The sequence below is a fragment of the Falco biarmicus genome, chromosome 3 (assembly GCF_023638135.1).
Source record: "Falco biarmicus isolate bFalBia1 chromosome 3, bFalBia1.pri, whole genome shotgun sequence".
Classification (NCBI taxonomy): Eukaryota; Metazoa; Chordata; class Aves; order Falconiformes; family Falconidae; genus Falco; species Falco biarmicus.
Window position 1 is genome coordinate 29,256,577 of NC_079290.1, and position 24,175 is coordinate 29,280,751.

Consider the following 24,175-nt stretch of genomic DNA (forward strand, 5'->3'; position numbering starts at 1 on the left):
ATAATGAAAAACAACACAGTAAAATCACTCCTAAGATTAATATTGCTCAACCTCTGAAAGATCTTAACTGTCAGTATTTTCCTAAAATTTGGGTATTTTGTACACTTATTTTTGTAAAAAAAAATAATTTTGTAAAAAAAAAATAATTGTAAAAGAATTTGATTAACATCAATACATCTACTTGCAAAAACGTAGAAGGCATGATACATTTCAGTTTCATGTTTGTTTCCACATTTGTAGTGGATGAAATGCAAAATTGGAATATTTCACAAGCATGTGCTATCATAAGAACCACCATATTATTTAACTGACATGTAACATATTGTTGTGCTTGTCAACCAAAAGGATTACAGAATAAAACCAAAACACAAACTCCTATTTGCGCTAGTATGAATCTTTCCAGTACTTGTTATGGTAAAGCCTGTTCATTCAAGCAATAAGTTTCATTGTTTATATTTATCTCACATGTTTTAATTGTTTTGACTTCTCTGAAGCCTAAAAATACCAGCTGACATTTGAAAAGAACCTTCACCAAGTAGGCATTTAGAACTATGGATTAGAAAAGTGCTAAGGTATCACAGCAACCAAGGGAGTTAGGTGCTTTCAAAAATCTCATTAAGCCACTACCTGTATCTTAGAATTCCAAATCAGTTCTAATTAAAAAAAGTGTTCTTAGCAGAATTAAATAGTCTTAAACTAAGAATGGCACAATAAACCAATTTACAATAAATATCTAGTGTAAAAAACATTTATCCTTCTTGAAACACTCATTTTACCTGTCCTCCACCAGTTCTGAGCTCAATCAGCTAGTCACAGTACCACACACATATTTTACTGGTTGTTTTAAGATAACAGACCTCACTAATATGTATAACAAATATATATTTTAAGTAGTACAGGCACTTAATTCTTAAATTCTGCCAGAAACCAAACACACACAACTTGCTTTTGAGACTTCAAAACTTACTTTTTCAGATAGCTTACCTTCAGACCTGTTAATCAAAAGAGAAACTCTGAGACTATCTGATAAAGACAGAAAGTCTAATAACCAACAAACTACAAAATATTTGAGGAAAGTGTTTTTCTCCTAAGAGAAAAAGGTTTCTGGAGAGCAGGGGGAGGAAGATAGATGGGGGACCTAAGAGTATTTATCTTCAAGCAATTTTCCCTTCCTAGTATTCCATCAATCTATTCCCAACAAGAATTTGTACAGGAAACAGCTTGAGAGTTTGTTCTGAATCCCTACACCACCTTCAGACTGAACTATTTTTGAAGCAAGTTCTGAATGAAACTGTAGGACAGAACCGCAGATACTAGCTATAAATTCTGTTCCTGTGTTTGTGGAAACAGACAGCGCAGAGCTCCCTTTTTAAACTACAGCCCGAGAAAGTCTATCAGCAATTACCCAGCAGACAAGTGCCAAAGATGCCTTCATACCTTGTGAGACTCACAGCACATCAAAGGGCCAACAGTCATGTGCTCTCTGATGTTCTCTTCTCCTCCTGCAACCCATGCATTTGTACCTGTCTTCAATAATAAACTTTGGCTTTCTAAACTTTTACTGCTTTTCTACTTCAGCTCTTTCTACCAGTTTCTCCATGCTTTGTCTTCCCCTGCATCTCTCTTCCCTTTTTATTAGCTGATCCTCTTTTTTTCCTCCTTTTCCATTTTTTCTTTCTTTTTCCCCCTAATTCATCTGTTCTTTCCCTATAGCATGTCTCAGCTCATATTGTAAGCACAGTTTCAGTGATGCAGTTTTAAAACTACAGAATATAACTGTGTTGGAAAAAAACATAGAACTATTTTTTAGCAGGACCATAATTCCTGCTAAAAAAGATCTATGCTGAGAGGATACAAAGGCTCATGGTATCGCTCTTGAGTCCAAGACTGAACGAACATGTTATGGAGGCACATCACTCACAAAAATCACCTGGCACAAAGCCTCAATAAAGACACAAAGTTGTCAGCAACAACTTTTTCATCCCAGAAACTCCCTTCAATCACCACACAGAAAAGCGGTAATACAGACACAGGCAGTTGAGAAAGATGTAGGCTATGTAAACCCATTTGAGACTAGCTACGTACAAGTAGTAAACTATAGAAGTGAAATTTGAAGTCTCAGTATATTCCCAAAATTGGCAGAACAGATCCGGAATGGTAACACATAACTGGAACATTTCTATAGGAGGGCACAGTTTGTTCACAAAGAACAAGAAAGCATGATGTTCTACTCTTTATCAACAATGTGTAAAATCCTGTGATCCAGACTGTAGGCAGGCTCTCCAATTAACAGCAGATCATTAAAAACAGGAAGATAAACTACATAAGCCCTTTCTTTTATTTTGTTTTGGTTTGGTTTTGAGAATATCATCATGTCTGGGCAGGGCTTTTTTATTTCTTTAACAGGGAGAAATTAATCTAAATAAAACATAGCTGTTTGTCCTGCATTATTTCTAATAATTTAGAAAGATGGCTTTAGAAGTTTGAAAATGTAAAGGTAGAAGATAATTTGGGCAACAGTACTCATGAAACACACAGTTTATGATTCCTGTAACAGCAGAACGAAAGCAATGAATTTCAAGAAAGAGACCCCTGGGAAACAGGAGAAAGTGCAGATAATGGAATCTTTAATAGAATTATTATTTTTTCCTGCAAAAACACTACAATTTTGTAGAAACAGTATCAGGGGGAAAAAAAAGGAACAAAGGGAAAGAGCTCTAAAAGAAAATAAAGCAAATATGTTTCTAGTTGCATTATTTGTACAAAACTGATCAAAGAAACAGTTAATCTACAATACCACAAGGATGAAAAGCTATTTCTTGAAGTACTTTTGTACTGCTTCTGTGAATAGCTAAAAATGAGCTGTGATCAGATGGAAAACACGATGCTATTCACAAAAAGGCTGTTATTTCCATGAGATGTTAGGTTATACAATAAAAGCTCATCTGTAAACCTGCAAAGACACTCAGAGACCCAATGGCAGGAGGAGAAGCCCAAATAATACCCTGCTGGGCTACTCTCAGGCCCAGCACAGGTGCCCATCAGCCCAAAAGCTGATCTTCACAAGCCCAGAGAACATGGGGGCATGCAATGGCAGGCAAGAATGCAAATCATGTACTCCCAAGGAATATTCATCAGCTATTCTTTTATGTGGTAGAAAATAATCTGAATTGTCAGTAAAAGAATATCAGTGATTAACAAATGTGCCTTATTTACTGAAAAGTCCCTTATTGACTACATTATCCTCACAGTTACTTTAATAAAAAGAAAAAACCTAATACACTGAAATTCCAGTTTCTCTGTGCAATTATAGTCAGGTTTTTTTAGAAGCTTAGACACACACATTACTGTTAAAGTATACAGAAACTGACTAGTACAAGGATAATTTTCAAGAAGGCACAATACTGTATTTTACACAAAGGTATTCCAACAAAAGGTAGTAGACTTACAGAATCAACCAAGACAAGAATCAGAACAAAGGGAGAAAGGGGTTGACAGCAATCATTTCATAGCATTGCACTGAAAGCTGCCTTCAGCTAGTTAATGCTAAGTACTGCTATAGAGGTATAAAATTTACCAAGTCAAATTAAAAGCAACAAAAAAGAGAAGATCAAAATAAGTGTACTATACTGTTCATTTACTGTATGTTAAGTACTTAAAATGTGTGCTCCAGATTTCTATTCCATAGATAGATTGTTAGCATGGGGTATCACAGTTCATTGACCCGAAGGATTGAAACATCTTAAATGATGGAACATGTTAAGTCTGGAACTGTGCAAACCCTAAGACCATCAGAAATCATCAAATGACTATATTTTCACATTTCTCCAGCCTTCAGAAATACCAGTATTTGGAAAAAAACAACCCAACCAACCAAACAAAAAAACCTCACAATCTCATCCTTAGGTGATCCCCACAGAATAAAGAAATTAAGAGAATCAGGGACTTTCGGGAAAGAAGGAAAAACTAATCACTTAAAGCGGTTATTTCAAGGGTCACACATCTGAAAATATAACAGTTCTTTTGCACCACCAGATCAACATAGACTCAACTTTAAAAACACCTACAGGACTGAAAAAGGAAAATAGGACTGAGAAAAACAGGACTGAAAGACTTACAGTGGCAGTCTAATCTACCATTCTATTTCAAGTTATGATTTACTACATATGAATGATTCTCCTCACACGTCTCTGTTAAGACTGGTAATGATGGAGATTCCAAAATATCTCAATTATTCTTATGTGTTTATACACAACAGATAAACGATAGTGGATCTAAATCATTCTAGCCTGCACAGAAATATGAAGAAAAATATTATTTTCTCCTGGATGACATTTATGCACTTGAAGACTGTGGTCTCTCAGCTGATCAAAATCCTTATACTTTCAAAATCCATGGGTGTTTTGCCAAAGGATGGTAGGTAACCAACTTCATTACTTCTATCATCATCATGGAGACCTACGTATCTTCAGCAGTTTCACAACATTAAGTAACGTTTATTTATGAAACTGGATGAGAAACATCTGCAGCCCCTTAAAAAAATTCATTCTATGCCATTAATAAAGCCCTTAATAATCCAGCTTCACCTCTGAATGATCTTAAATTACAACATTACACCATATAAGGGAGCAAGGGTGGATGTTTCAGATGAGGGAAGCATGGAAAAATTATCCTGTATGGGAAAATTAAATGCATCCAGAAATTGGTGCCAAGGAGTGAAGCTTGGTGGCTTAGCTTACATCCTGGATAAGCTATAAATACCCATATACACACAAAAAACATTCTGTCTGTTAACTACTCTAAGTAAAAACCTGGATTTAAAGTATATAGTTGTGAGCAAATTCACTAGCGGTACTCTCTACCATAATACATACTTAACCAAAAGCATCACATATTTACCTGAAGTTTGGAAAACCTCATTCAGTAAAGCTTCATTTACCACCACCGAACTGACATTTCCAACAGGATGACACCAGCTCTGATAAATAGTTTGAAGTAAAAGGGTTTGAGCTCTAGTTGCTTGAATTGTTAAATTAGGAAGCTCAAATATGCATTCTGTTAGTGGGACATGAGCTCGCTTGGTCCTGTTTAAAATATTGAGAGAAAAGAAAAAAGAAAAAAAATCATTATTTTGGCGTATAACAACAACAATTTAAAAACTTAGACACAGAATACCAGACTATCAACTGGTAGTTTGTAAGATTGGAACTGTGTGTCTTCAGTTTCCTCTTGCAGGAGCTAATTCTACTTAGACTGAAATTCACCCAAAATACGACTTCTGTTAAAAGATTTAACTTTACATCTCCTTCCAAAACATGACAGGAAAAGTGATGTATTTTAATCTAATTATCTCTTGGTTTTAAAATATTTAATAAAAGCAATCCCAAGTGCTCCCACCAAAATAAGAGCTACTCATAAAATTGTGCAGTTTTTAAAAACACAGAAGAAATCCGTTCAGAAGTGGAATTTTCTGAATTTTTTTTTATTTAAAACCTTACAATGAATCACTAATTGAGATATGTCTAGTGATCCAATAAAACATACAGACAATATCCATACAACCAAATACAAAGACCTCCACATTTCTCATAATATTCCATAGTTGGCTGACATTGACCTCACTAAGTGATTCTAATATTTTTCAGTGCCTTTTGCCTTATAATTAGGGAGCAGGAACACGTGGGGAGAGGCAAGGGAGAGTACTACAAGGTAAAGGACATTCTCTTTGGAAATAAATTCTGTGACAATACAGCCCACTATCAACACAAAGGCTCTACCCACAACTGTAGTGAAGTCAGCAAGTTACTTTTGCTTCCTACTATAAATACTAATGCCTAAAATTAAGCAACAGTTTCATTTGCTACATTCAACAAAAACTGCAAAGATTATTAATAATTTTGAGCCTCTTCCTGCAGCATGCTTATAACATTATTATTCCTGCCCTAATTGACTCCTATTCCATCACCGAAATGTGTATTTTGTGCTATTTAGCATTATTTTCCCTAATGTCCACAAAATTTAATCACTGGTGCACAGATTAGTTCATTCTCATTCTGGAGAACCTCCTCCATGAGAAGATTTTAGGGAGAAGCCTAAATCCACATGAAAATTAAAAATAGTAGGTTAATGTTCCATAGGGAATCAAAACCTCAAATAAGGGAAAGCAAAATCCCCTACCCCAGAAAAAAAGCATCCTTTACCAACACGTACGAGACACTGACAATGTAAACACATTCCCTTGCATACAGTGAATGGCTCTTTAGATCCACAAAATCGAAGCCTTCCAAGAATCTGTCACAAGCAGTCAAGAGGACACCGCATCTCCTATTCGGCTCCGCAAGAAAATGCTTACAGCCATATGACCTAACACACATCAGATCATTCTTGCAGTAGCGACTCTGCAGGAGGCTCCATGAAGTCAGAAACGAGCCATTCTTGATGCTCAAACTCTAAAAATCTGTAAAAGCATGAAGTGACACAAAACTCTGGCAACAAGTAGCAGACTTCATTGCATATTCAGCACCTGATTAGGAGAGTAGCCCTTCACCAAGCAAACTGTGAAGAAAAAAAATGTTTCACCACTTCTCAGACCCATGATCATCATGATATAGAAGAAAAATAGGCAAATATTCTGCTGCTAACACTTTTGGCCTGTAAGCGCTGGATAAGGACTGTGTGACATATGAAACATGGCTTGGAAACACAGACACTGAACATCAGAAGACATGTATCAACTACCATGTTGACAAGTAGTAAACCCCAAGGTCATGTCATCACTTGAATTTGGATTTACACATAAAAGCATCCACCTTAAGTCACAAACAGATCTCCTCCCTCAATTCCTTGTTAGTACCAGCAAACACCTAACTGAAAACCATTTTCTCTGGATCAAGAGGAATAAGAATCAAAGACTCATTTAGGTTAGAAAAGACCATTAAGATCATCATGTCCAACCATTAACCCAGCATTGCCATGTCCGTCACTAAACCATGTCCCTAATCACCACATCTATGCATTTTTTAAACTTCTCCAGGGATGGCGATTCCACCACCTCCATGGGCAGCCTGTTCCAGTGCTTTCCCACCCTTTCAGTGAAGAAATTTTTCCTAATATCCAATCTGAAACTCCTCTGGTGTAACTTGAGGCCATTTCCTCTTGTCCTGTCACTTGCTATCTGGGAGAAGAGACCGACCCCCACCTGCCTACAGCCTCCTCTCAAGGCAGCTGCAGAGAGCAACAAGGTCTCCCCTGAGCCTCCGCCTCTCCAGGCTAAACAACCCCAGCTCCTTCAGCTGCTCCTCACAAGACCTGTGCTCCAGACCCTTCACCAGCTCTGTCGCCCTTCTCTGGACACGCTCCAGCACCTCAATGTCCCTCCTGAAGCGAGGGGCCCAAAAGGGAACCCAGCATTCGAGGGGCGGCCTCATTAGTGCTGAGTACAGGGGGACGATCCTGCTATCCTGGTCCTGCTGGCCATACAGTTTCTGATACAGGCCAGGATGCTGTGGGCCCCCTTGCCCCCTGGGCACACTGCTGGCTCATGCCCAGCCGGCCGTCAGCCAGCTCCCCCAGGCCCTTTTCCCCCAGGCAGCTTCCCAGCCGCTCTGCCCCAGCCTGCAGCGCTGCCTGGGGCTGCTGTGACCCAAGGGCAGGGCCCGGCACTGAGCCTGGTTGAACCTCCCACAACTGGGCTCGGCCCATCGGTCCAGCCTGCCCAGATCCCTCTGCAGAGCCTCCTGCCCAACAGCAGAGCAACACTCTCCCCAGCTTGGCGTCACCTGCAAACTTACTGCGGGTGCCCTTGTTCAGATCATCGATAAAGATATTAAACAGGACTGGCCCCAGCACTGATCCCTGGGGAATGGCACTTGTGACCAGCCACTGGCTGGATGTTACTCCATTCACCACCACTCTTCGGGCTTAGCTGTCCAGCCAGCTTTTTACCCAGCATAGAGTGCACCCATAGAAGCCACGAGGAGCCAGTTTCTCCAGGAGAATGCTTTAGGAGTCAGTGTCAAAGGCTTCAGTAAAGTCCAGGTAGATAACCACAGCCTTTCCCTCATCCACTAAGTGCAAGACCTGGTCACAGGAGGAGTTCAGGTTAGTACAGCAGGACCTGCCTTTCAAAACCCCATGTTGGCTGGGCCTGATCCGTAGCTGTACATGCACAAGCTCAGAATGATCTGCTTCACAACCTTCCCCAGCACTGGGGTCAGGCTGACAGGCCTGTAGCTCCCTGGATCCTCCTTCCTGCCCTTCTTCTAGATAGGCATCATGTTGGCTGACCTCCCATCTTCTCCAGTCACCCAGGACTGTTGACAGATGATGGAAAGCAGCTTGGTGAGCTCCTCTGCCAGCTCCCTCAGCACCCTTGGGTGGATCCCACGTGGCCCCATAGACTTGTGTGTGTCCAAGTGGAGCAGCAGGTCACTGACCGTTTTCTCCTGGACTATGGGGACTTCGTTCTGCTCCTCATCCCTGCCTCCCAGCTCAGGGGCCTGAGTAGACCGAGGTACTTAATTTATCTCATCAAGTGTTAAGATATCTACAGTATAAACAAACATCCATATCCCAGATGGCTGTATAGACCCTTTTAAGGTACATGGAAAGAATAGAGCACTGCATATTTATATATATAACAGAGATCCATTCATTCTAGACCTGAAAATTAAATGAACTGCTTTCTGTAGGTCACCATTTCTGCCCACTGCCTATTAAGGGAGATTATGATAATTACCTCAACTGTGGATGTCTATACCATAGATCAAAGTTTCACAGATAAAGCCCATCCACAAAAGCCAATTCCATTGCTCCTTACTAAAAATAAAACCAAGGGAATAAAAGAAAAACTGATTCCTATTAAAGAAGATACTCATGAAACATTCTCTGAAAATGGATGTAAACACAGATGGAGGACACCGAACAAACAAAACCAGATGTTGTAGCCTTCTGTAAAAGTAATCAGTATTCCTTAGACCAAGGCTTTTCAACCTCAAAACCTGAAATCAGGATTACCTGTCTCAGAAATGTTGAGAAGGGAGAGGAATCCAGAAACAAGACTACCTCTGAATTGCAACTCATTTGAAGCTAATGACAATCTGTGCTGCTAGATTCAAATGCCATTTGCAGAAAAGACATGGATGAAGGAAAAACATTTTGTGATTATATGAGAGAACTCAGCCTTGTATCTGGTAGTAGATATTTCCTTCAGAATGGAAGGACAAAAAAAAAAGTTTACTGTCTGAATGACACTATCAGTCTTTGAAGTTTGGATATATCATACTTTGGATTGGTACAGCCCCTGTGGCTAGGAAAAATCAAAACACAGTAGAGGCCTTTTCAGAGGAAATCCTCTATTAGCCTTGTTGGTTTGTTGTTTGGTGTGAGGTTTTTTAATAGCAGTCACTGACACCAAACTGAGAACAAGAAAAATTGTGTTTGTCCTGTTTGGGGGAACTAAGCATCTCCTACCTGCCATTACTGCTGACAGCCATGCAAACACGTTTCTAGTGTACAGGAGCAGACTACGTGCCGGTTTTGCTGCCCAAGATCACTACTCTATCGACTGTAGCACAGTAGGTCACCACAGGGGAAAGAAGTATCTGTACAAAACTCCTGAAGCTCTTCCTGTTTCTCAGTTTGAGGTTCAAAGACACTACACACCTTTCTTGACAATGTAACATACGCCCCAAGAAGTACAAACAACATGTGGCCATCTGAGAAAGAATGCATCTGAACACATTTGAAATCTGTCGATGCCAGAAAGCCAGTTAAAAATTTTTTTGTCTACACTTCCAAACATAAGCTACTTAGAAAATTAGAACTACTTTAACGAGAGACAAAACAAAAGCTGAAAATAATACCAGTATTAAGTCAGGCAAACAGGGAAAGATGCTGCCTGGTTGGAGAGAAAAAATAAAATAATTAAAAAAAAAAAAATACTCTCACTCACACAGACAGCCAAAAGGAACTAACAGGCTGGAACATGTTCTGACAATTTCTAGCACACAACATGCACAAGAGATCACATGAAGATCACTCTCTTGTGGACACAATTAGCTAAAACGTATCTCCCATTTCAGCTCCTCAGATACACAGACATTCCTCCACATAAATGTGTATATATTCATATAGTCACTAGAAGAAAAGCTCTGGGTTCCATGAAAAGCACAGGAGGGACTGCAACACCATGGCCTTTTCTAATGCTGGTCCCAAGTTAGAATTTGAACTTGCTTTCTAAGAATTCCCTAGAGTGTAAGTCCAAGCTCTGTAATTTATCAATGTAAACAGAAAAGGTGCACTTTAGTTCTGTAACTGAAGGAGTATATAAAGTGGTTCTGTACTTGGGAAAATCCACCCCTGTAAAACAAAATACTATATACACAATAAATCAAAAAAATATTTTAAAACTCAAGATTAAACAACACAAACCACTTTTATGCAGAACTGAAGTTGGAAAACTAGACATGCATATTAGCAAAGCTTTTGCAGGCATTACATGGAAAGAAATGGAATGCATGGTGATATCAATCAGAATGTTCCCTAGTATTCCTTTTTTTCCAAGTCATGTATTGAGACCTTTTATTATTTAACTCATTACAGAAGTACACTGTAACATTTTTCCTTTCTGTTTTTTCTTTTTTGTTACCCTTTCAGATAACTTACATCATCTACCTTTCCCTCTTATTTCTGAATATTAATTTGCAGGATTAAAACTAAGTATTTCAGTAAAAAGTGCCTGAATATTTCAAAAAGTCAAGTTCCCTAATGTAAAATGGGGAAGGAAGGAAGAAAGAAGATGGAAAACCTTTTACAGCAAAATTCAGGACAAATATAACTCCACAAATAATTCCACCTAAAATAACACATTTATATTAGCAAATTCATGTACTTCAAGGGGGGTGGGGGGGGTGGGGGGGTGTCTGTAAAGAGCTTTAACAATCACAGCATGCAATATGACAGTGGAAAAGATACCACTTGAAAAGTTTGACTACTCATTTAATGCGTATTACAGCTACTGTACTGAACTATGCTAAATTTGAAACTTAAAAGATTCACATAAAAATACTCCCTGATGGGTAATAACAGTGTATGGATATTTTTTTTTAACATATGCAAATTCTACTCTTATTGTACTTTAACAATCCTATAACAATAAAGTCTACTAGTCCTATTGAGATAACTTTGGAGGGACGGGAAGTTGAAGAAAATAAATCCTTTATTATAGAAAAAAATCAAGGCAGGGGAAGTATTGTAACATGTGTGCAGCAAATGTTGCTTAAACAAAATTTTAACTAGACCTGGCTAGTGATGAAAGTACATTTATAATTCAGGATTTATTATAATAGTTTTGAAACACAAATAATGCGTTTAGAAGAACTTAAAATACAAGTTTGCTACCAAACTGCACCTGTTAATACAGAAAATCCATCATTAATAAGGTACTGAGCTATATTTAACCAAGTTTTATGACCCAAGAGATATATTCAAAGCAATAAGTGAAAATACAAGTACAAATGATTTTTTTCAGTAAACCAAGTCAGACCTGTGTTTCTATATTGTATCATTAAATTTGTATTAAGCAACTGAATGTGACTTCACACCAAAACTCATCACCATATTAAAACAGTTATGGCACATAGCTGGAGTCTAAAACCACTATTTAAACTGCACTTTAAAACTGTAACAACAACAGAAATAATTATTTCTCAAATCTTTACACTCAAGAGTTAAGATGCAGTTCTGAACATATGTTCATTTAACTGAACAGGTTAAAAAACTACCAATTCTAACACTCTTCTCTAGGGGAAAATAAATCCTAACCTAACTAGCAGGATAGGCTACTCATTAAAGCTGAACTTGGACAAGATCCAGAATAAATTTAAGGAAATATGAACAAGCAAGTCTTGCTGTGTAGTGGCATGGAGTGAAAATGAATCTGCCCTAATTAAATGATTTTTAAATACTCTTTGGTTGTACCCAGTTTGCTGACAAACTGTAATACAGACTTGCTGAAATATTTTGATAAATCTGGCATACCATTAAATAAAATAGTTTTCTTTGCTGTTTTTGAATGAAAACAGGAATTGGTCCTTATTATACACGGTGCGTAGGCACCAATATAACCAATCCATGTAAGTTCACTGGCCTGCTATGAAATATTTTCAGTTTGTAGACTTTAGTAACACAACTCATTCTTTTAAAATCAACACCTCAGAGTGATTGAAAGAATATAGTGGTGAACAGCTGGGTCCAGAGGTTTATAGAGAGTCCCCAACTGCAAAGCTGGAACCTGCAAAACGTTTCCAAAAATTTAATTTTTGTTATTACTCATATCCTGTACAGTAAAATACGATTAGTTCATTTTTTCCAAAATAACAAAACCAGTAACCTGCTACTAGAACCTAGCAACTGTGCCTTCGAAGAACCTGAATGTAATTTATGTGCCTAAATAATTTCATTCAGCATTTGCACACCTTTCCTCTAAGGCAAACAGAAAATGTATGCTGGTTTTATATTTGACACAAACAAAGGCTTCATCTATGTATCTACAACATACCCATATTTCTATTTATCTGATCTTATCAACTTAAAGAAAGTAACTATTTTGATCCTTTTTCTTAACATTTAAAGCAACTATTACTAGGTAAGGGAAACAATGTCTAACTACTTAATGACAAGTATCAAAACTCTGAAAGCAGCATGCCAGGAGATGAAGAAAAGGAAAGGAAGTTAACCACTAGTGTCTTCAAATTAATATTTTTTAAATGCAAGACTTCAGTCACAACTACTCACAATTTTAAAAGTCATCTCACACATCTGCACATGCTAACACAATTTTTAGTCTTCAGGCAACAACATATGGTTATTTGTGCTAGAGGACTAAGTTAATTATTATAAAAAATAGTAATTAAACCCTCTTTGGAACACTTCATTCCAAAAACACCTCCAAGACTGATGTCTTCTAAACATCTCCCGCTCTTCTACAGACTTCACTAAAGGCTGCCTGACATCTTATGTCATCTTTTACACATGTGAATTTTCAGCAGCTTCAGCTGCTTTTGCCTCTTATTTGTAGGAAACACTGCTAATCACACAGTTTACTACAAGTGGGAAAACAATAAACGTTATATTCAACAACTTTTTCTTGTTTTCAATGATCTAAAAATAATTAACTTTTTCTTTCTGAAGATTTTAGATAGGGAATTAGAAGGGAACAACACGATCATTTCAAAACTGACTACTGCATATTATTTTTTAACATCAGTTCTGGAATGAAAATTGTCAGTGATTAAAAGTGTTTGTTAAATGTTAATTCATATGTGAACTTCAGAAAAAACACAGATTTCCTTGAACCAATTGCAAAAACAAAACAATGCAGACAAAGTACAAGCTTCAGTATGTCTTCGAACATGAACAGAGATTACCCATTCTCAATTCTCAGTACAGAGTGTGTTTTAATGGAACAATAAAATATAGCATTACAGCAAAGTAAAAAATAATAATGCATTATTCCAAGAACGAAAGAAAATTTATTAAAAAAAAATCATGCAAATATCTAAAAGGAAGAAACCTTGTAAAAAAACCCCTGTGAAGCAAAGAATGCAAGACTCCAGACACATATATTAAGAGCTCTAAACTTGGATTGTTTTTAAAATCATTTAGGTTGGTTCATTATACCTGGATATCAAAAGTTATGATCATTAGATTAAAAAAGAATCATTGTTACAAGCAAGTAATAACACTGGTTTGTTAAGCAACAAGGAAGTGAGAAACAGTGAGACCCGAGCGGGATCGTTATTGTAACTTTATCTGCTGTGAGGCACCAAGAGAAAAATGCCAAAAGCCGCAAAAAACGCTGAAGACCTGGAACGTGAGGGTAGGAAAGTCCTAAATTCCATCAGCTTTAATCTAGTCACACCAAGCATGAGTCTTTCTGTCCACTGAATTAAAAGTTTAAGAAAGAAGGCAAGAGAGCAGACTATCTCCACTTAAGTCAGTGCCTCAAAATGTGACAGATTTGAACAAAAATTTGATACCAACAAAGGATAATTCAACAAGGGGTTGGGTTTTCAGTCTTATTTTTGGACACATGATAAACTAAGAAGGCTGCTGAAACTATATTAAAGGAAAATGTTAAACCTGCAGCTACATTAGAGAAACACTTAGGATGTTCAGATCAAATTCAGCTTACTGGCTTTGAAAAAGCTCAACAATGGGACAAATGCTGAACTCCCATCAAATTGCAAGTAGAGGTCTGTCACTAATTGCTACTTCTTCCTTTGGAGAAAAAAAAAAAAAAAATTTCTAATCGCTAGTCAATACTTGTCTCCAGAAAGAGTCATTGAAGTCATATGAGCAATCTATAAAAGAATAAACTTCCAAGTTTTCTGCTCTAAGGTGATTACAATAGTAATCAGTCTTCTTTATGTGCTTAATATATATGATTAGCTTTACAATCATCATCAACCAACTGATTTCTGTGCATTAAGTTGTATCTTTGAAGAACTGCATCTTCAGAACTCCACAAGATGTACGGGGTAAATCAGAAAACAAGGGATAAGAAACTCTCTTCATGGAATGCAGTTAATAACAATTCAGGACTTTTGTTCTTTCTTACACTTTAAACATCCATTCTTTATTTCTGTGAGAAGGTCTGTAACTTTTTTACTTTGATCTAAGAATCTTATTGTCATTGGTTGTGGATATTAGTGGGGACGAGGGAAGGGCTATGACATTTAGCTGCATTATGTTCAATGAGATCCAAATATAAGGACCATGAGAAAAAATAATAGATACTCATAACAGTGACTAAAGGTCAAAACGTACTAAAAAAAACAAACCATCACCACCAAAAATAAGAACCCAGAAAGGAGTCGGGGAGGAAGCAAGGACTTTCTAAACAGAACCACTAGCTCGATGAAGGTAGAACAGAGGGAATCGTACCAGAAGCAGAGCACTTTTCCATCTACTATTTGAGTTGTGCCTTACATCTTTTCAGGAGAACTAGCTCCTGCTTTGGAAAGCAGCAAGGTCAAAATGAATTAGATCATTATCATTTACCTCCTGGTAAAAGATAGTTTCCTGGGAGTGGGGAGGGATGGAGGTGTGTGTGTGATGAGGAACCAGCTGGAACTTGGAGATGCTGTAACTGAACAGCTGCAGATGAGCAAGACCACCAAAACCACCAGAGTTAACCATGTAAAGGTTGTCAGCGGCCATAAGCTTCTGAAGAGCAGAGATCTGCGTTTATTTTATTAAAACAAAACAAGTGTTACATTATTTTGTAGCTTTTTTAAATCCAGTATCATTGCTTTGCATACCAGTGTAATCCAATCTCCATAGCCACAGGGGTGGAACGGTGTTTGGAGAACTGCCTTCCCACAGGACAGCCTGCTTCACTCTCCAGAGAAGCAACCTCATCTTCTCCCTCCTTCCCCCTTCACACGCTCCCAGAAAGAGCAGCAACAGCCATTAAATCAATCCTCTAAATCTGCCACACCGAGCCATTTGGTTGCCATTAGCAGGTAAAACAGGGAGCCAGGAGGGCTCAGAAACAGGCTGGTGCTCAGTGAAGAGAGCTCCACTGACAAACGCAGTCATCTACTGAACATGATGCCGCAAACCAGGAATAGGACACAAAGGATGCTTCCACTTGGCAAGGAGATCCATGCTTAACCTGGTGTTACCAGGGAGCAAGAGTCATGACTACAGCAGCCCTGAGAACAGCAACTACTTCCATCACCTTTTCAAGCTGTCAGAATTACAAGCAGCAGCTCTCAGAAACTGTCCTGTCAGTCTGAGGGAAACTGACACAGTCAATTCAGCAGCTAATACAAGATATTTTTGTAGGATATAGGATTTGATTTTATAGAAAAGAATTCTATTGAATTACTAGGAGCACAAATAAGGATATTTTTTTATATAGATTTCTATCTAATATAACCTTTAATAACAAAATGAGTAAGGTTTTAAAGTTACTGTCAAGTTACCTTTCTTATTCCCAGCAGAGCTGCAAAATTTAGCATCTTAAATACAAATCAGTTATCTTGTAATAAATTCATTTCAAAATCTGCAGATATTTCATTTCATGGTCTATTCCATTCTATTTTAAATACCAAACTCTTTTCCTACCCCAAATTTGCAATGACTTTCCTCTTTGTTATTTCTTAAAACACCTCAGAAATTATCAAACATGTTCAAAAATTACACACACATTTATGAGAAAGCAGCCCAGATCATAGGCTCTGTCTATGGTGAGAACCTTTCTACAGCACAGCTGACCAAATGTGACCCTATCCTGTAGGAGAAAAAAACTTGAGTTTAGAGCTGTATTTTATGCAGAGGAGAAGTCGCTATCCCAGAAGTCTGACCCTTCTCCAAACAGCACAGAAGCAAGGGACTCAAGAATGCAGGTGAACAGAGGCTCTGTTCTTTTCTCCTCTAAAGATATTGCCTAAAGCAAGGATATTAGCCAGCATTGAAAGTTAGGAACAGTGGCTTGTAAAGCCTAACCGAGATAGGAGACAGGAGCTTCTTTCTGGGGAGCAAGGAAGAGGAACTGCTTCCAGCAGGAACAGTCACAAGGGCAGATCCACAGACTTTGCCATCTCACAATAAGCTAAGTAACTTGCAGAGTACTCTCCCAACCCTTGTAGAAACAGAAGACAAAGTGACAAAAGCTGACAGTGTCATTTAAGAAGGAAAGCGGCACTAAAATGCCCACAGAATTATCTTCTCTCAGGTTTCAAACGGCAAGAGGAAAAAGGAAGAAAAAAACCAATACAGTGGAATTAATAGATTTGAGATTATGGCAGAAGGATGGAGAAGAGACACCAAGAAAACAAGAAACAAAAACGCAAATGAAAAGAAGTATTTTTAGAGTATTCCCAAAAAAATGCTTGGAAAATGGGAAGAATGTAAGAACAGAAGAAACTCAAGGCACGTGTGAGGAGAAGAAGCTGTATGACTAACTTCCTTCAAAGTGCTTGGAAACTTAAAGTAGGGGTCAGGAAAAATAAAATTATATTTAGAGCATTAAAAGGAAGATCGTTGTGGAATGAAACGATGATAATGGAAACAGAAAGAAAATACTCATATCTAACTCATACACACACTAAAGCGCACCACCCTCTTTACTGCCCTCTTTGCAAATTTCTCACATATACCTTTTTTGAATACATTGTCTTAACTCACCTCTAAGTACTCCCATGAAAATTGTGTGAAACAGGAAAAAAAGTGACCAAATGTAGATAAACTTGCCTAAACATTCTTTTTCCTGGCAATTATTAACAGCTGCAAAGTTGTTAGAAGATGGTCCACAACTCACTGAAAGAAGCACAAAAATCCCATTTTGTTTCCTCTCTGGAAAGTCCAAAGATCTTCTCAGGAACTAACACAGTGTCAAACTCCCTGCTGAAGATGCAAGAGCCAAACACAACCCCAACTTCAAGTAAACACTAACAGCTTATCTGAATGAGAAACTTTGTCCAGAAAGGTAAGTTGGTTAGGCTGAGGTTTTCTGTGAATTTCTTCTAGAAAATACTTTAGCATACTACTTGTTTTGTTTCATGAATAGATAAAATCTTCTGGTGGAAGACAATGCACTTACAGCAAGAGAAAAAAAGGTTGTTTGAAATTCTGGGATTTTTTTTATATCTAGACCACAAAGGTCAGAGAGGTAAGAAGGTGCTCGTCTGCATCAGAAAAAAGAAGTATCTGAACTAAAATATTGGACTGAATGGAGATGCCACAAACAGGTGCCCTTCAGTTTCAGGGTGCAAGTTGCAAGCAAGTTACTTGCTTATTTGCCACCTAAGGAAGGCCAAGTGTCGGCTCCAGTAACAGACTGGGGCTGTGCATACTGTTTACCTGTTGGCTTGCTCCCTGCCAGTCTCAGGTCATGGCAGCTGGCACTTTCTCAAACAATGCTGAAGGGACGGACCAAGCATGCCAGAAGCTGTCCCCAGTCTGGACTCTTCCCACAAGCTTCTTAGCCTTAATTCCTAACCCCCTTTGGGGAGTGGAAAGTTACAAAAGCTACAGGTAGGCATGTGAGCCACAAGAGGCAACCAGGTCTCAAGGCCACAGACTGATTTCTTGAATGTTTTGTTTAGTAGGATAGATGGATGCCAGCTCAGAACCCATATTTCTCTGTGTGATTCACAGATACATTTAAAATGGCCAAAAAAAAAAAAAAAAGGCATCAGTTGCAGGTAAAATGCAGGAGAAATAAAGGACAAACCCTCTCTGTGAAGAATGGCCACCAGTCGATCTTTCAGGCCCAGGGTTTACACGGGTAAAGCCTCCTAACTGAGGATATCGCTGAAACCCTAACCAGGTATTTTCTACAGACAGTGGTAACACTAAGTAAGAGAAACAATTTCCAAATACATTCAATACAAAAGGGATATATATTAGGGATTCAAATTTTCTTTAGTATTTATGTTGCCTAACAGCACTTCAGCTTTAAGACAGTAAGTTTTTCATACATTTCCACCAGTCTCAAATAAAGCAAAATGTAGCTTTAACCCTGAAAGTCCTACACATTTTAAAATAAATACCCTTTGCTTGTTTCTAGTACAAATGACAGCAAATACTGATGGCAACAGTTAAAACAACCAGGAAAAAGTATTCACCACGTGCAATCACTTTCCCTGGACAGATATTAGTTAATAGGCTTAATTTCACTGAAGAGCCTTGACAATTCATTAGTCTAAATAACTACACTGGAAACATTACAGATGACCACCCTTCACTGTCAACTCTGCTGAATTTCCTCCTCATGGACAATACTACAAAAAATACAACTGCTTCCAATTTACATTGATTAAAAGTGCACTTTTAACAGATCTGCTGAATGCTGACTGCCACATCTGCTGAGAAGCAGTAACATTAGATCTGGACCTGATTAAAAAAAATTAAACTAGAGGTTTCCAACTGAAGCTAATTTGTAGTCACACCAATCAAGCTGCAAGTCATGTACTCAAAATGCAAAACCCCTCTTGGACAGAGATTTGTTATTGGTGACTGACAACAGCTCCTTCCAGAAGGGTATATTTAAGAAGCGCCCCAAAATGTTTGTGTTGCAACTTGATATGTTAATATCATTGCAGATAAGGAACTGTGTAGAACACTTTCTAAAGCATCTTCATCCTTATACACAAGCATAGCCTACTTTAACTTTTATAATGAAAGGTAAGTTATACCATGTTATCAATGAAACATCATTCTCCTGTTAAAATTGTTAAACCACCCTGTATTACTGTTCACAATTTGCTCTGATATATTGACATACCTACTCCTCAAATACAAAGATGCACAGTAAACCAAACTTCTGAAAGTGTCAAATCCACTGCTCACAAAGCTGTACCAAAACCAGCTACCAATAAATTAAAAAAACCAACAAATCTGATTTAGTATTATGTCCTTTGATGCATTTTCTAGGCTATGGCAGAGAAGTGCACAATGCTGAAGCAATCCAGCAAACTCCCTAGACTGATTGATTATTCACATCTGAGGCAATTCTACACAACCACCTTTGCAGAACCCAAGAGAATGACTGTTTCTGTCTGCTTTTGCACACTCCATGTCATTGGCATCTCTCAATAGTTTGAACAGTTTTTTACATGTGCTAGCTCTGACTCAAATGGTGCTGATGTGGCTGAAACTCTCCTGGGCATCTGTTCAGGCATGCACTCTCAGATCTTTTCTGTTTTGAAGGATATTCTGAATTTTCATCTGGCAGTTATATCTAATTACTGACATAACTAATAGTCACAACTGAATGCCACAAAATGAGTTTCCTGTGTTTTCAACCTGTTTCTGCTTCTGACCCAGGAAACAAGCATGCCCCTCAACTGCCCATGTGAAACACAATCCACACCCAATCTAAACTGACATAACTCTTGATTTACTGTGACTAGTCAATAAAACAGGCTGCCAAAAATCAAGGTGTAAGTGTCAGTTTATTGGAAAACTTCCTAGATTTATGATCTAATGATCTAATGTTCGCAGTTGGTGGATATCTGGGCTCTGCTTCCTGCCAGCAGGGTCCACTTGCCTCTTACTAGCACAACTGCGCTGAACTGCTTGACAGCTACATCTCATGACTCTCACAAATCTACTGTGATTTCTAGTTCTAAGCAGCATTACTCCACTGGATGAGCCCTGCAAAGATGTTTCAATCAAAAAAGTAACAACAAAAGACAAGTAATTCATCTGATCCCCCATTATACACTTTTAATCCTCTCTTCAGTGAGCAGCAAATCCTAAAATCTCCCACTGTCATCACAGTAGTACCTTGTTGGTAAAGATCATGTCAGCAGGAGCCTATTTCCTTGCTAAAGAGCTTCTTACCATACAAGAAGCCAGATCTTCATCTACCACACTGCTTGTGGATCAACGTAAATTGTTCTCACTTTGGTCAATTCATTGTGATACCATTAAACATACACAGGATTTTCAAGATGACCCATAAAGCAGACATGACAAGGTGCATATCTTGAGTCATATAGGAGCTTATCATAAGCCTACTGCATCACACACAAAGTCAAACAATTAACTATCAATATGAATACAGTCACATGGCACACCACTACATGGATTGTTTAACAGAAGGATGTCTACCTGGTAAAAGGGGACATATGACAGAAGAAAATGGAAGTAAAGCTGTATAAAAATACAAACACCTCTACAGTAACAAAAATTACACAAACCTAAACAGCAATAACACAAGGTCATTAGAACCCTTAGTTTTTGTAATGTTTAATATTCAAGTTAGAAATTTTTAAAAACTTAAACTAAATTATGTGTACAAAGCAACCATTTGGCAACTTCACAGTGACAAAGTCAAAATAAGAGCTAGGAAGTCAGGTAAAAAAAACTCAAAATGCTAATGTTCAAGTTGATGGCAAAGTATGTTTCTCAATATTATTGTATAACAGCTAGCCAACAGGAGGTTATGACCTATCGTGCCAATGTAACGTAAATGTAACAGATTCTAGAGACATAGTAAATAATTACCTTTACAGTTAAATCTGTGTTGAAATACTAAAACCAGCTATATTAATGTCCTTAAGGGTTCATAAAAACAAAGCCAACAGAAAATATATATATTCCATGTGAGGATCCCTGTATCTAGATTTCTACAGTGATGTTTGAGTACTGTAAAGGCACACATTTTAGCTATGTCAGGACTGTAATCCACAGCATTCAAAAGTGAAACAAGTGACATCATATCTCTGAGAAGCTGAGGTGCCCAGCATGACAGATGTGACCGACTTTAAAAGCAGAGAAAATTTTATCCTTTTGTCAGCTTTTGTCAATAATGATTAGCTCTTCAACAAAAACACTGAAGGAAGGAGACACCGTGCCAACACAAATCAAATATCATTTTGTCAAGAATTCTTCCTCAAACTGCTTGACTAAGATTTGCACATTGCCTATGTTTAAGCTGAAATTTATTGCCCAACACGGTACCTGCAGAGAAAAGCTCAAAAGAAAGAACCTTTACAAAAATTATAACCATTTAGTCTCAAAGATTTTTTTGTTGGTTTATTTACCAGTAACTATCTACATCTACTTGCAAGTTTCTATTCCAGATTTTTGTTCTGACAGAACAACAACTCAAGAACAATCTATTAACTTCTCTGTACTTTCAATAATTAAAGTACAGGCCATGAAAGCCTATATACTAACTTACCCAGCCAGTCCTCAACTCATTCATAAAAGGTTCATTCATACCCTCAAATTTAACACAACCAGCTACCAGTCAAGGCCATACTGGTGCTTCCTTGCAGACAGCAAACCAGCAGCTATCGTTCTGGTTTCAAAATGAGAAAGAGGAGACTCATTATCAAGGAAACAGACTCCTTGAAAGCAGACTACTGGACCAAGAAGCTTAACAGAAAGGATGCAGGGATAGCTCATGTCATCCTCATTTATAGCCTTATTCCACCAGTGTTTAGAGTCTCAAAAGCTGTCACCGGTGGAGACAGTGAGAACCTTCCCACAGATCTGATAAAGAAAAATGAGAGACTGGAACACTTGTCAAAGGAAGGGAATTTAAAGAACACTGGTCAAGAAACGAAGAAAAGCAATAAAATAAAACACATAACTGGATGAATATCTAGCTCAAAATATGTAGACGACACCCTTCACTATCAATCCATATACCGGAAAAATAAAGGAAGGGTATTCAGTATTTATCTTTTTAAAGTTACTTTAATATTCTTCAGAAGTAAAATAAAGTGATATTTTATAAGTGATTGATGGTTGTAACACTGAAGTGTCTTACACTAGATTACCTCATCTGTTGTCACAGATATTGTAGCCAAAAAGAAAAAAAAACGGGAAAAAAATCAGCTAATTCCTCTCAAGATTTCTGTTTAGCAATAAACATTCTTGTCATTCATTCTGGGCTTTTAACCATATTCTGCTAATTCTCAGTTGTTTTTAGACATCCTCCTGAAAGCTTTGAAAGCTGCTTTACAATCTGGCATGCAACACTATGTAAAGCAGTTGTAAAATATTGACATTAACATTGTATTTTGCATCTTGTTATGCTTGACAAAAACAGAAGACCAGATGTTTTTACTTTCATATAAAAATAGATTAGCTATACAATTTAAAAGATGTCCAAGACTAAGTTAACTAGTGAGCTTGAACATATTTCTTTTGAGAAGAAAGTGTATTAACTGAAATTAAAACAGACATCAATCTAGTAGGGAAACAAAACAACACTTTTGTAACATTTATGGTTATTTACTGGGCTGATATTGCTGAAATTTTATCTGTTAGAACATGCTACCAAGTTTTATCAGCTAGTTTTAAAAAATAGTTTAAATAATTACTGCAGTATTTTATACATCGTATACATTTTGAGATTATTATATTGAAACTAGAAAAGAAAGCTATTCTACTGATTTATGTCAGAAATAAAGTTGAGATTTTCACTGCTAACTCAAAACATACTACCTGAGGGATTCCATAACAGTTCATAAAATGTCTTTGTTTTTAAATGGTATGGTCTGTAGTATATATTTTCTGTGAAGAAACAGAAGAACACATGTAGCATCAGATGTGTGTACTTTAAGAAACCATGGAATGCGAAATCTAAAAATCCAAATAAAGCAGGTGGTATAATTTGAGGGGGGGGGGAAGACTGAAATTAAGTTTAATGACATTACCAGGTTATCCTACCAGACTAATTCTCACTCACTGCATGACTTCAATGAAGCCCTCAGTCCTCATGCTGATTTCGATTTAGTTCAAGTGCTATTTGATGCGTTTCATCTGGAGTTTTATTCACTTCAAACTACACTTCATTTAACCAGGCTGCTGCTGTACTCATTTGTTTTTCTACTTTATTACCCGCAAATTGGTGTTGCTTAGTTTAGATAAATTGTTGGAATAAGTTAGTTTTATATAATTATTTCACACTGTTAATAAATAAATAAGCTTTAGAAAGATACCATATCACAGAAATAAGGGAGAAAAGTATTAAAAGTATTGTGTAATATACTAGACCACAATAACTGTTGGCCTTATAAGATCTATTAACAAATGCTGATAGATGACTTGCTATTTTAAGGCAGGACCATTCCCCCGCCTCCACTCCCCAAAACTACTGCTCATTTTATTTTTCTATATTATTAGTCTACCATACTCTATTTTCCAGCTGCGCAGGTATCATAATACAATGTATTTTCAAAAAAGAGAAAGGAGAGAAAGTGAGCAAAACTGAAAGCATCAGAGAAGCACAGTCATGAGAGACAGAATGTGAGCGCAAGACCACGCACACATGAGCTAAAGCATGATGGCAAGCATGCAACAGTGCTTCTGAAAAGGCATGAGAGACCAAGCATAAGCAAGCAAGAGAATGAGCACAGCAAGCACAAGCATACACAGAAGAGTACCAGTACACTCATGAGAAAGCACTACTGCTTGAAAACCATGAATTTCCCAGACAGATTTTTAACTATTTTTCATCTCTAAATTTTATTTTATTGTGCAATACTAACATGGCATTTTATAATGCTAGTAAATAGATTTAAGATTACCATTAAACACTAATTCTAGAGTTTGCTAACAAGGATCACTAACAAGAGCTTAGTGTTAAATGTGAGGTCATGTCAGGAAAGGCTGTCAATCCTACCAGAGTACTGAAGTACAC

The 24,175-nt window shown here is 37.5% G+C and overlaps 1 protein-coding gene across 8 annotated transcripts in view; it reads right to left on the reverse strand.

Annotated features, from left to right (window-relative positions):
- Positions 1-24,175, reverse strand: part of VPS13B (vacuolar protein sorting 13 homolog B) — a 477,114-nt gene that overhangs the window by 365,871 nt on the left and 87,068 nt on the right. For all 8 annotated transcript variants that reach the window (XR_008820995.1, XM_056333224.1, XM_056333225.1 and 5 more), the window contains one exon: positions 4,900-5,084. Coding sequence is in view for 7 of the 8 variants with exons in the window: in XM_056333224.1 (XP_056189199.1) it covers positions 4,900-5,084 (185 nt within the window). In the remaining variant the exon portion in view is untranslated. The remainder of the gene's footprint in view (positions 1-4,899; positions 5,085-24,175) is intronic.